General features: G+C 54.5%; 1 protein-coding gene across 1 annotated transcript; it reads left to right on the top strand.

Moving 5' to 3' along the window:
• Positions 1-6,427: 6,427 nt before the first annotated feature.
• On the top strand, positions 6,428-12,086 carry LOC123136530 (uncharacterized). The gene is made up of 5 exons (XM_044555930.1): positions 6,428-6,987; positions 8,579-8,659; positions 9,207-9,269; positions 9,379-9,438; positions 11,516-12,086. Exons 1-5 carry the CDS (start codon positions 6,619-6,621, stop codon positions 11,678-11,680), a joined length of 738 nt encoding a protein of 245 aa, XP_044411865.1. The 5' UTR covers positions 6,428-6,618; the 3' UTR covers positions 11,681-12,086.
• Positions 12,087-12,889: the final 803 nt, after the last annotated feature.

Genomic DNA, 12,889 nt, shown 5'->3' with positions numbered 1-12,889 from the left:
CCCAGCTGCGCCCATCTTCGGCCATTAGGAGACCGAAAAGCCTATTTCGGTCTAGTGCTGGCTGAAAAGTTGGTCTTCGGCCTAAAAGAGGCCGACAGAGTCATAGTTTTACAAATAACACTTTAGATCATATAGTTTCCGAATTTGCTATAAAAAAGATCATAGTTTTAAAAAAAATCCCTCTGACGAAATGGTGTTATTGAGCACTTATTCAGGGGTCAATTATGCGTAATTATCTGAAGGTAAACACGCAATAAAGCCCACCGGGAGAAGCCTTGCCACCTGCAACGTTCGTGCCAGAATAAAAAGCACGATCATCATAGCGTGGCTTATCGAGAAAGGAATTGGTCTCATGTGATTAGCCTCTCCGAGGTCGCATGTGAGAGCGTACGGTGCCCACTTACTATATACGGGACCCCGCATTAGGCCAGCGTGTCCGCGTCCGTGTCACCTTTGCCGATACTGAACTCGAACGGTCGACGTCGCGGTCTGCAGACAGCCGTGGCAGCACTGGCCGGCAACTCAAATAAACGTGCGCGTTTTGTCACAAGAATCACGGGCACATTACATATGTGCGATTTTTCTTCGGTGTGTGTGTAGTGGAAGCGATATCTACGAGCATCCCACTAACGTGCCTGCTTCTCCCGTCGTACACGGCGTCATCGTCTCGCTTTAACTAGTGTGCAAACCATATGCATTTCGGCTCTCCCCTTTTATGGGCCGCACTGGCGAGGGAAGGAGGAGGAGGAGTCAACGCACCATCTCCGCTCGAGATGCTTGGGAGGCCAACAGCTGGCGTCGATCGTTTAATCATACCAACAGCCGAGTACTACGTATGCTAGTAGTATTTTTTTTAGTACTTAGGATTTGTACAAGTTCAAATTCGTCAGCTGCCTTCTAATTAGGGCTCCTTTGATTCAAAGTAATTCTATAGGATTTTTAAAGGATTGAAATCCTTTGGAATTTTTCTTACGTTTGTCCTTTGATTGATAGGATTAAATCTCACAGGAATTTTTCCAATGGAATGTTTTGTATTACATTTCATAGGAAATTTAACATCCACTCCAACCTCTTTTTATAATTCTTTTTGTATTTTCCGTGAAGTCAAACACTTCTTGCTAATCATATATAGGATTCAAGTGGACATGACACTTCAATCCTATACTTTTCCTATTCATATGTTTTTAAAATCCTATAAATCAAAGAGGCCCTTAGACGGCGCAACAATACCCATCAACGATATAAAACGAGTCAAAGTCTGAGCTGATGAACTCATTTAGTTATCAGTGATCACGACCTCGATCGGTTTGCCGGTCTGCGTGTGAGCTTACTTGAACGCTAGTAGTACCATCATCACTCGAGTGTTGGTGGGTTCTCAGGAAGTACCACGAACTTTAGAGCATCTCCACTAGGGCTCCAGGAAGCCCCTCGGGAGCATTTTTTCTGCACCGGCGGTCAAAAATGGTCCCAGCCGCACCCCCACGGACTCATTTTGCGCTGGTAGTAGCGAAAACTACGGCTGACGCTGGCAAGCGAAACACGGAAAACTGAGCGTCAGCTGGGGGCGCCGGCGCTATTTTTAGCTGTTGCAAGGCCCACTGCCATCTTCTCTCCTTCCTTCTCCTGCATAGGCCCACCACATGCAACATGCAAGAAAAAACAAACTCTCTTCTCTCTCCCTCACTCGCCCCGAGGAAGAGCTCGTTCGCGCCCCCAACGGGACTTAGGCAGTCGGCCGCGACGGGCAGCTGGCTACGGCGGGAGCCGGCCGGCGTGAAGCAGGCGGAGGCGAGGCGGCCCGGCGAGGCGCGAAGCAGGCGGAGGTGAGGCGTAGAACCCGGCCGCGTGTAGAGGCGGAGCCGGCCCGAGGCGGCGCGGCCGGCTAGCGGCGAGCCGACCGCGGGGCGAATGGGAGCCGGCCGGGCCCGCCGCGGCAACGGGCGCAGGGAGCCATCGGGGCGCGGTCCAGCGGCGGGGCACTGGGCTGGAACTGGCGGAGCCGCGCGAAGGAGGCGCGACGACGCAGGCGGGCGGAGGGCCGGGCGCGGCCAGGCCAGGGACGGCCGGGAGCGCCGCGGAGCCGTGTGTAGGAGGTCGGACGCGCCCGAGGCGGGGCGGAGCAGCGCGCGAGCAGGGACGACAAGATCGGTGCGGCATCGGCGCGGTTGAGCGGGGCGGAGCCGCGCTCGAGGCGGACGCACGGGCAGAGCAGACACGAAGCTCGCCCGCGCCCGCGCCCGCCTGTGTGTGGCGGAGCTCGCCCGCGCCCGTGGCCGGGGCGGAGTTCGCGCCCGCCTCTGCGTGGCCGGGGCGGCGTCGAACGCGACGGGTCTGCAAGCAGCCGAAGGTGATTCCGGCGATCGTGGCAGAGGGCAAGTGCCCGCCCGGCGGTGCGGACGCGGTCGTGCTCTACACCACCACCCTCCGCGGCATCCGCAAGACGTTCGAGGAGTGCAACGCGGTGTGCGCCGCAATCAAGGCCCACGACGTGAAGGTCATCGAGCGGGACGTGTCCATGGACTCGGGCTACCTGGAGGAGCTGCGGCTGCTACTGGGCGGGCGGGAGCTGCGCGTGCTCTTTGGTGGCGTCCTGCTGCTAGGTAGAGAGAAGGAGGAGCAGGGTCATGCCGCCTCCACCTCCATGGCCGAGCGGGGGAGAGACAGATGTGTGTGTGGTGGGGGGGGGCAACGAGTGGAAACTTTTTGACACCCAGGCAAAAGTTATCATCGGTAGCCTTCCAGGCGGCGAAAAAATGCCTCGTGGGGGCTCAACGGCTGGAGATGCCCCCCCTGGGGGCGCACCGGCGCTAAACCGCGCACTGGGGGCGTGATGCCCCCAGTCGCGGCGCCCACGGTTAGTCAAAAAAGTCAAATACGGCGCAAAAACGACTCAAATTTAACGCAAACATCGGCGAGCTCGTTCAAACTTAAATATATTTTACAACAAAAAGAAAAAAAACTACCGCGGGCTACCCCCGCCGTCTCCCTCGCCGCCTGCCTCGCCGCCCGCCCACGCGGTTCTACATGCCGAGGAGGCTGTAGAACCGCGTGTAGTCACCGCCGTCGTCGTCGTCGTCGTCGTCGTCGTCACCGCCCCCGCCTACGCCTCCGTCGTCCCTGCTGCATCCCTCCCCCGCTTGGCGCGGCGGGTTGGACGGTCCCGGGGCGTCGTCGTCGTCGTCGCTGTCGAGGACCACGACGTCGTGCTCGTCCTCGCGCCCACGCTTGCGGGCGGCGATCTCCTCCAGGGCCCGGCGCTGCTGGACCATCTCGTCGCGGAGGTAGTCGTCCCGCGCGCACCGCATGGCGTCCTCGTCGGAGAAGCCGCGCCGGGCTATCTCCTCGTACTCCGTGGGAAGACCGGGCTCCGGCTTGGGCTCGACAAGGACGAAGCGGCCGGTGGGTGGAGAGGCGTTGGCGTCGATGCGGACGCCGGAGCTGCGGGTGCGCGCGCTGACCGGCGTGCCCTGGGGCTCCGGCTTGACGGGGCGGAGGCAGGGCGAGCCGCCGGACGAGAAGGAGGACCCCCCGGTCTCCATGCGCCTCGGGGTCCAGGAGCTTCCCCGGCGGCCTGAGAAGGAAGGGGGAGCGGGGTACTCGAGGCGCGGCGTGTTGCCGCCCTCGATGTACTCGAGGACGGCCTCCAACGTGCGCCCGGGCACGCCCCACCACCGACGCCGGCCGGCGGCGTTGAGCCTGCCGGAGGGCACGACGCCGTTGGTGGCCTCGAGCCGCTGGGCGTGACGAAGGCGGAAGTAAGGGTCCCAGAGCGGGCTGTCGGGGACGTACCGTGGCCCCTCCCTCGCCGCACGCGGCAGGTTCGAGCGGATGCGTGCGATCTCCGCACGCCGCGCCGCGCCGGTGGGTACCGGGGGCACCGGCACGCCGCCCGCGCTGATCCTCCACGCCCCGGGCACCCGCATGTCCGGCGGGACCGGGTACTCGGCCTCATAAAGGAGGCGAGCCTCGTCTTCATGAAGATGGCGGCGGACGAAGCCGTTCGCCGCCGCGCCGTCGCTTGGAAAGCGCTCGGCCATGGGTGTGAACTGGAGACGGCGAAAGAGAGGAGAGGAGAGGGAGGAACGACGAGGGCGGGAGAGTGTGAGTCGCCGGGGCGCGTCATATATAGGCCGAGGCGCGCGTGCCACCGTGTGTACGCGTGGCGGGCGAGGGAGGGCGAGGGACGCGCGTCGTCCGGTCTTCACTGCGCCGCCCCGTGAGGCATCAATAATGCAGGCTGACCGGCGCGGCAGCGCGTGGCAGCTTTGGCATTGATTTGCCGCGGGAAACGAGGCGATGAGGACGACGAAGGGCCGAGAAGAGAGCCGTGTCGTTGACGCGGCGGGCCCGCGGCTTTTTCGCGCCAACCCCCGGGCGTCCCCCAACGCGCCGGGTTCGGGCTGGGTCCGCCGGCGCTGTTTTCGGCCCAAGCCGGCGAAAATCCAGCTCCTGGGAACGCGACTGGACCGTTTTTCGACGCCGGCACGAAAAAAACGTCTGAAGAGGCCTTCCTGGAAGCGCCGCTGGAGATGGCCTTACTCATCCTGCATCGCATCGCATCGCATCTACCGAGGTTTTTACGAGTCACCTCAGCTCCCTTGCCCAGTTGCCCTGGTGCATGTGGCCGGCGGCCACTCGTTCTCGACCGACCATCTGACGACTCCTGTCTTCTCACCCACGCCTCCTACAGCTACAGTTGTACGAGTACGTCCACACTATGCGTGATTGGTCGCCATGAATATTTCCATGCCCATACTGCATGGCTGCGAGCCACCCCGAGCCATGCCCATGCGCGTACTGTAACAGCAAATACTAACTTGAGTTGATATTCATGGAGCTATGGACTAATCACACAAATGAATTGGACACCTGAATAAAGTTCAATTCCGACGAAACAAAACACCTTGAATTCGTGCCTGAATTGCAGTGTGTGCAGCAGCACTGTCAACGTCTCCTAACCTAACCCAACTTCACTCACAAAGAGTATTCTTTCTTGAGACAACAAAAAGTATATTAAGCCAGTACAGGTGAAAGCATGAACATCTCCTTCTAGCTTGGCTGTTTTGTTCGTTCACCGGAGAAAGCAGCGCAGCATATATGTACTAGTACATCCGTATAAGACATGGGCGGACCTACCGAGCGGCTGGAACTGGATGCTGCGAGCGTGCGTGCCCATCTGTGGCCAGCGGCGGCGCTTCCACTTCGAGGCCGGGAAGAACTGGTCAGAAGAAGCAGCGATGGCGATCGGGAAGTCGTTCCACGCGGTGGAGACCGGGCAGGGCAGTTTCGTTCAGTCCTAGAACGCCAGCTGCGGAGGGTGAAAACGGAAAAGACCAGCGGCGAGTGCGACCCACATTAGCTCGATTTTACTTATTTATATATCCAAACATTGGACTGGTTTCAGATTCTTCGTCGTAGCCTAGTAGATCAGGACTGGAGTCGCCAGCTAGCTTGCTTGCGCAGGAACTAGAGGAGACTCCAGAGGCCCAGCGGCAAATACAGAGCCGTGTTTTTACGTGTTTTTCTTTGAGATTTCAGTACGAGTTGGGTTACGGTATCGAATAATTCTTCTACCCTGAACACAACCTATCTGCAGTGACTGAATCAGGGGGGAAAATCCAACCTGCATGGAGGGAGAAACATGTGTGCTCTCCAAAGTCCCTACTGGAATTTAAAATGAGAATTGGTGCGCTGGCGCTGCCAAATGGGCCCCTGGTGTCAGCGAGAGAAAGGCAGAGAAGAACCATCCGCCGGCGACCAACACTGTTGCCTGCTGGCTTGCGTTGCGTGCGTGGGAATGTGCGCAGTAACTTCACAGTCAGCAGCGGCCAGCAGAACGAGAGAGAAAGAGAGAGGAGGGGCAGCTCCAGAAGCAAGCTCCTATTCTTTTCATCCGAAGAAAAGAAAAAAGAATTTCCTCTCCGAGGCTCAGGCGCTTTCCATCCATCGTGCTTCTCCTCGTCACACCGAACCCGGAGCGGGTCACTGACACGCTGCCCCCGCCCGGAGCTCAAACTCCCATTCCGCTCCCCCCCCCCCTTCCTGGCTTGCGTCCTACGCCTGGCGCCTCTTCCAGTTCCACCCCGGTGCGCTCCGGTCCCTGACGGGCGGGCCCACCGGGGGCGCGCCCGTCATTTCCGCGGTGGCCACTGTGCGCGGACGGAAGAAAGGCTCGGCTTCGGCTCCCATCCTGTCCTTGGTCGGACGGCGGCCACCTCACCCCGCTCACCGCGGTTAGTCAATGACGAGTGGGTCCTGCTGACCGTGGGGCCCGTCGGTCGGTGGGAGGGCAAGTTATGTGCTGCGATGTGGCGGTGCGGGGCGGGGGCAGGCGAGGTGTGTGTGTGTCGTGTGTGCGGGGCGGGGGTGGGGATTATTTTAGTCCGCGGTTTTATTCCGGCATTTAAAAGGCCCGGCCACCACGCCGTGGCCTTGGTTCGTCTCCACGCCCCCCATATTTCCCATTCCTTTCCCTGCCCTGCTCCCACCCACATCTCCACCTCCACCCTCCTCCTCCTCCCTCTCCATCCACTCCACCGGCGCATCGGGGGTGTCTCCGTCTCCGTCCGGCCGTCGTGGTTTTCTTTCTTCCCGGGCTAGGACGCACGCACGCGCGACATGGCCGCCGCAGCTGCCGCCGACGACGCGGTCGCCGCCGACATCATCTGCTCGCTGCGCGGGGCCGACCTGGCCGGGTGGACGCCGCCGTGGAGCAAGCGCGCGAGGCCGATGGAGGGTGAGCTGTCCTGGCCGGCCGTGGCGCGCGGGAAGCGCTCGCGCCGCCGCTCTCCGGCGTCGTCGTCGGCGACGGCGGCGGGGAAGGCGAGGTGCGCCCGGTCCAGCCCGGCGTCGCCGCTGGACTACAGCGCCGGCTCCGCCTCCCTCCGTTCCGGCGCGTCCACCAGCGGCGGCGAGGACGGCGCCTTCTGCTCGCCGTGGCACCGCCGCGCGGCCACCGCGCCGGCGACTACGACGAAGGCGACGAAGGTGCGTGCGTTCATATCCATCCATCCATCCACGCCCACGTCTCCCACGTCCCTGCCGCCGCCCCCCGCTTTGCTTTGGGTTCTTCTCCCTCCCCCACCACCAGCGTCTCTCTCTCCTATCTCTGCGCTTTCCTTTCTTTGGTTTCTTTTTGCCCTTTTCGATTTTTTACCCTGCCGCATGACGAAACTGCCCCTACTACTGGTCAGCAGCTGCAGCAACCAGCAAAGATCCCTTCCCGTCTTCGTGATTTGAACACCGCCTTTTCCACCGTCTCCATCTCATCTCCTCCTCCTCATTTCACACCATTTCAATCCCCTCTCGCTTGGCCACGTTCTGCTCCGGGGATCCGCATTGGTTCGCGCCTATCACCTCGGTTCTTCCTCCTCCCGAATTCCTACTACTTCAGTTGCAAAACCATTGCCAGTTCCAGGACAAAAAAAAGCCATAAAAGAAGAAACCGAAATTCAGCATCTTTTTCCCATAAGTGCGTGCGGATTTGCTTATGCTGGAGTGATGCACGCAGCAGTTGACTCCTAGTACGGGCGAAGGGGGGGCAGTTCGGGGAACTCGCGGTGCAGCCGGTGGGTGCGGCCGGGGCTTCAATTCGGCATTTCTCCACGCGACCATGCCCTTCCGTATCCCCGAGCTACCCCTCGGCTCCCTACAGCGTGGGGGCATTAAAGCGAGGGGCCTCGTGGGGGGCAGCGTGGTCATTTTCCCATGTCCTTTATCCCCCGGTGCAATTGCTCGTGTGGTGGGAGCCTGCAGGGTGTGGTCCCCACCCGCCACCCCCCTTCTCTGGTGTTGAGTGTACGCAGAGTCAAAAGCGCCGAGTTAAAACCCGGGATCCAAGTGGGTGGCAGGATCGATGGCGTGCATAGCATAGGCCACGCCGCTGCTACCCCCGTGGCCGGCCGGCGCCGCCGTGCTTGTGATCGACGGGGCGTCCCGTCGGGTAGTTTTCTCCTGTTTGCCTTTTGCGGGGAGCGAGGGCCCGCCGTGGCAGTGGGCTTCCTGGATGGATGCCGATTCCCGAATAGGGACGGCGACTTCTGTTATGGCGTTTGCGTCGTGTGGTGGCTGGTTGCGCCGGCCGATGGCGTTCCCTGCCTGACCAGAAATGGGCCATGTAGATGTGGTAACGTCGGTCGATACGGTCGAAGAAGAAGTGGCCGTATTTAAAAAATATATTTTTTGTGATGGTTCGTCACTCATTCGCGTGCCTCATCATGCTGTTGCGTCGGTTCAAAAAAAAAAAAATCTGCTGTTGCCTGATTGGCGAGCGGGGGTAATTTTTTTTTTGGAACGGGAGCAATATCTTAAACATTTTTTTGTCAGAAAGGAAGTGTCTTCGAACTATTCATTTCAATCGAAAAAATAGCAATATCTTTACTCCTAAGCATGCTTTGTGTTGTGTTGTGTGTGTGTGTGTCTCCCCTGTGATGCGTGAATCGGTCTCGTGTCCGTCCGTGATGTGTTGGGTCGAGGCAGCTGTGGCCTGTCGTTCCATCCTCCAAGTTGGAGTGTGATTCGCTGCTCATTGATTGGTTTGGTTTGGTTGCTTACAACTGCTCACTACCCCTCTCTGCAGGTGGGCTCCATCCGACGGCCGCAGTTGACCTTCCAGGCCCCGCCTCCACGGCCCGCAGGTCAGAGGCAACGGAAGAAAATGGTGAGCTCCTTCATCAAATACGTAACAATTACCGTACCGGATTACGTGGTAAATTATTTCATGGTGTACATGCATATCATGCGTGGTGTCCTGCACTCGCAGTGGAAAAGTATTACGACTGTGTACGTACGTAGGTACGCGCCTTGTTTTACCGGTCTCGCTCGGCAAAAAGAGAGAGGGGCTGGCCTTGACCCGGCGGCGAGTGCCACGCCACTAGTCGTCACAAGGAAAAAGGCCGTCGTAGTGGTGGTTGAACTACATCTGTGTACGTACTACTAGTTTAGATTTTAGAATAAAGCAGCAGAGCAGCAGCACATCTCGGCCTGCCGCCCGAAAGGGTGTGATGAGGGCCGAATAAGAAAGGGGGAATCTTAGGGCCAAAGCCACAAAAGCTGTACGTACTAGCCAAAAAGACCTGCTTCATCACCAAGATAGCCCCGTGACCAAAAAGCACAGGAATATAGCGCCAGAAATACATCATTTTGGGTCTGTTTCAGTGGCTTAATTTGTAGCAGCACTGATGATTGGTTACTGCCGTGATTTGCAGAGGCTGCCGGAGGTCCAGCAGCTGGTGCGGTCGCTCGCCGTGGAGAACGAGAGCCTACACGAGGTGATGATAAGATTTACTGATCTTTCTAAAAATTTACGCCTTTTGTCTGAGCTCGCTACAGCCGGATTACTAAACAGAGCGTTGGAATTTGTTTTTGGATTTTGAGCAGGAGATGCGGGAACTGCAGAGGGCTTGCTCCGCGCTGTCGAAAGAAAATGACAAGCTTGAGGTGAACTTTCTTATCTGTTTGCGCTCTTCTTTTTCTGTCCCAGATAGGGTGCGTGGGCCGCCAACGAACGGGTATCTTTCCGGCGGAACGGCTTATGAAAAATGCATCCTGTTTTGTTCTAGCTCTAGCTTAAAGCATAAGTCTGGAGTTTTATATTGTTATGGCATGGGAGCTTTGTATGCCTCCCAAGTTAGTGGTCCATATGGTTCCCGTTGATCGTTTTGTAAGCGCTTTAGTTTGTAGGCTATCCCCGCCTAAAGATGCTGTAGGGTGTACAGGGTGTTGGTTTGGTGGCTAGTGTCTTTTTTTCATTTCATTGGCCATTTGTTTCTGTCTTTTGTTGAATCTTTTTCACGGCTCGATCATATGGCTAATGGGAATTTTACATTGTTATTTGGTGGAGATTTCTCTATTTTCTTTCTGAATAACTTTTTTTTGAAATTTTCTGAATAACTTTTGGTACTACTGTACTGTAGGCAATGACCTGTTCAGTTAATAACTTCATATCCAGCCAACAGTAACTCAATAGAGGCAACCACAGATCTTTGTTTAAATGCCATGATTACCTGGCTAGACAAGTGTCCGATTTCTGATTAAAATGGCGCTGTCATTTCCATTCACTCCAATGATTCTTTTTTTTGTACCAAACACGTCCTGGTCTTTTCACTGTCTCTTTCTTTCTTTGCCTACATTCATGACCAGGGAATGAGATCCAGTGCCTTGCTGTGAGCAAGGCACCGATGAACCATGACCAGTCCTTGCTAGTAGAAGTGGATGCCTTCTTTTGGCTATTAATGCGCATCCTAAGTGATAGATAATGCCTGATCAAATTGTTAGCGACTAACTTTACAGGACTTGACTGTAAGTCATCTCAAAGTCGGGGCTGATCTTGAGGGTTTAATTCCCCAAAACAGGGAGTCCCCAAAACCAAATCGGGATTTTTCTTATTTGGAATAAAAAAATTGTACCCTTGCAAACAAAAAATGCCTAGCTAAGTGATGACTGAACAGTCATAGCGAAATGTCCTTAAAATAATGTTTTTCAGCGGTCCCCTTTTGAGACAGTGGCCGCATTTGATAGCTGGATTCATAACGTTGGAAGGACTTGTGTGCGCTTAAGTCGCTGTAACTTATGCAAAACATAACCAACTATGTCGCACATGTAGAAGCCACAAATTCTAAAAACGGTAATCATTCAACAGTGGCATTGTTTTAGGGTGTTTGTGCATACAACACACTACCAACAAAAGGAACTACTTCTTTTACGTTTTTAAGATACCAGAGCCCACTTAACTCCATTTGATTCAGTTCAACTGTAGTTGCAACCAACTCTGCAACTTGGATTTAAGGGTATTTCGGCCATTTTAAATAGGAGTTGGTGCTGGTCCCTCTTTACAATAAGAGAAAACTGGTAAAAAGAAAATTGATAGTGGAAGAGAGACTCTCCAGGAGAAACCTTGATAGTAACTTGTTCTCTTGAATAAGTTACCCCTTTTCATGCGTATCGTCATAAGTTCTCTTAGTAAAAAAAAACTTTTTGGGCCTATTGATGTGTATTTCATGCTGATTAATTCCTAGACCTTGCGTGGTGATCTTGGGGGGTGTCCAGTGACCATCTTATTTTCTCATCTGTGGCATGTGTGGTAGGTGTGGTCTCCATCCCTATCCCTAGTACACGAGCCACGTTTGTTTGGTATGTTGTAGCTGGCTTGGCCTTTCCCTAGTACACGAGCAGACGCGGTATTTGTAATAGGAAAAGTAATGGCTACACATTATCAAAGCACTCAATGCATATACATCCAAGGAAGCTGTGGTTTATCCTTGTGCTGGTCTTGTAGATTTGAAATCATGGGACCAATGCTTTTCTAGTAAAAATTAGTCAATGGTAGTCAATGAATGGCCCCAATTTCCTTTGCTATTTTATTCTCACGTCGCTGTTTATGAATTCTTATGTACTATATATGCAACAGGTGTGAAAGATACATGTAAACATGCTTTCTCCCCTTCCATCCTAATAATTTTGTCTGTGCTGTGATATAGGCACATCTAACAAAAAAAAGAATCTTGGCATTGTGCAGATAAGAATAGAGCAATCCAACTCACGGAATGAAGCCACATTGAAGGAGCAGAAGGGAAAGCAGCAGCTTGATCAGCAGCAGCAGCAGTCCCCACATGACAGCTTCGCGCTACCAGATCTCAACCTTCCTGCGCAGGACGGTGCTGATGGGTCAGTCCCTTGTTGAGCGGCTCCAGACCACCACCGCGGCTTCGCTAACCGAATAACAAAGTGTACATAGATGTAGCAGGCTTAGCTAGACGTGGAGGGGGCACGGGACGGGAGTGCCATCTAAAGAAAAGAATGGCACGGATTTCATAAGTTTTTAGAATTTTTACAGGGTCAGGTGTCACTATCCTGAGTGACAAGGTCAGGTTGTAGCTAAACAAAATGACTAATTTAGCTCATCTGCTAACTGTTTCTTACCTACCTACTAGTGCTTCTATGAGGGGTGGCACAGATCAAACCGATTCACACTGTGTAGCCGATTTAGATGCGTTTATTCATGTTGCTTTGTTACAAGTGATGATGGAAATGTTGTCTGTGCAGATTTGGTTACTGTATGAAGTAAATGATCGCTTGTTCTATCTTTCTTTCTGATTTTGGCGAATGGCCTTACGTATGTGGCATGGGTGTACTTGGTTGTTGCAATACCAAATCAGGAAATGCTAAGTTTTTCCATTTGAATGAGGTTTCTACAGCCAAAGCACCACACTGAGCATTGCTAAGCCATACAGCAGCGAAACAAATGCACTTGGACGATAAATTTCGCAGAAAATAGATGAAGAATGGGCATCGGCGTATCGCATTGATAATATCCCTTGTCAAGGCTTGCCATCTTTCTTGCTCAGATCAATGGAGATCTGTAATCCGCTGCTCAACAGAAGCCTTCCCGATAGCATCGATCACGGGACCTGATAGACAAAGGGTTTTGGGGTTATAGGCTTCGACACCTCTAGGGGTCGGCCTCTGTAACATATATATAACAAGAGGGTACCTCATCGGGTACAAATACAACATGTACTAAGATTACAATACGTACAAGTCTATGAGTCTAACACCCTCCCTCAATCTTAACCATGGTCTGAAGAATTCAGAAGATTAAGATTGCGACGACAACCCTCAAACTGAGGTAATGGCAATGGCTTCGTGAAGATGTCGGCAAGCTGGTCCTTTGATGGAATGAACTTGATCTGAAGCAACTTCTGTGAAACTCGTTCTCTGACAAAGTGATAGTCAACTCCAATGTGTTTCGTTCGAGTATGAAATACCGGATTTGAAGAAAGGTACGTAGCACCGATGTTGTCACACCAAAGAACAGGTGGATGACGCTGAGGGACTCTCAACTCTCGAAGCAAGGCCTGAACCCAGATAAGTTCAACAGTGGCATTGGCAA

Source organism: Triticum aestivum, chromosome 6B, assembly GCF_018294505.1.
Source record: "Triticum aestivum cultivar Chinese Spring chromosome 6B, IWGSC CS RefSeq v2.1, whole genome shotgun sequence".
Classification (NCBI taxonomy): Eukaryota; Viridiplantae; Streptophyta; class Magnoliopsida; order Poales; family Poaceae; genus Triticum; species Triticum aestivum.
Note: the sequence above shows the minus strand (reverse complement) of the source record. Positions and strands in the feature narration are given on the sequence as shown.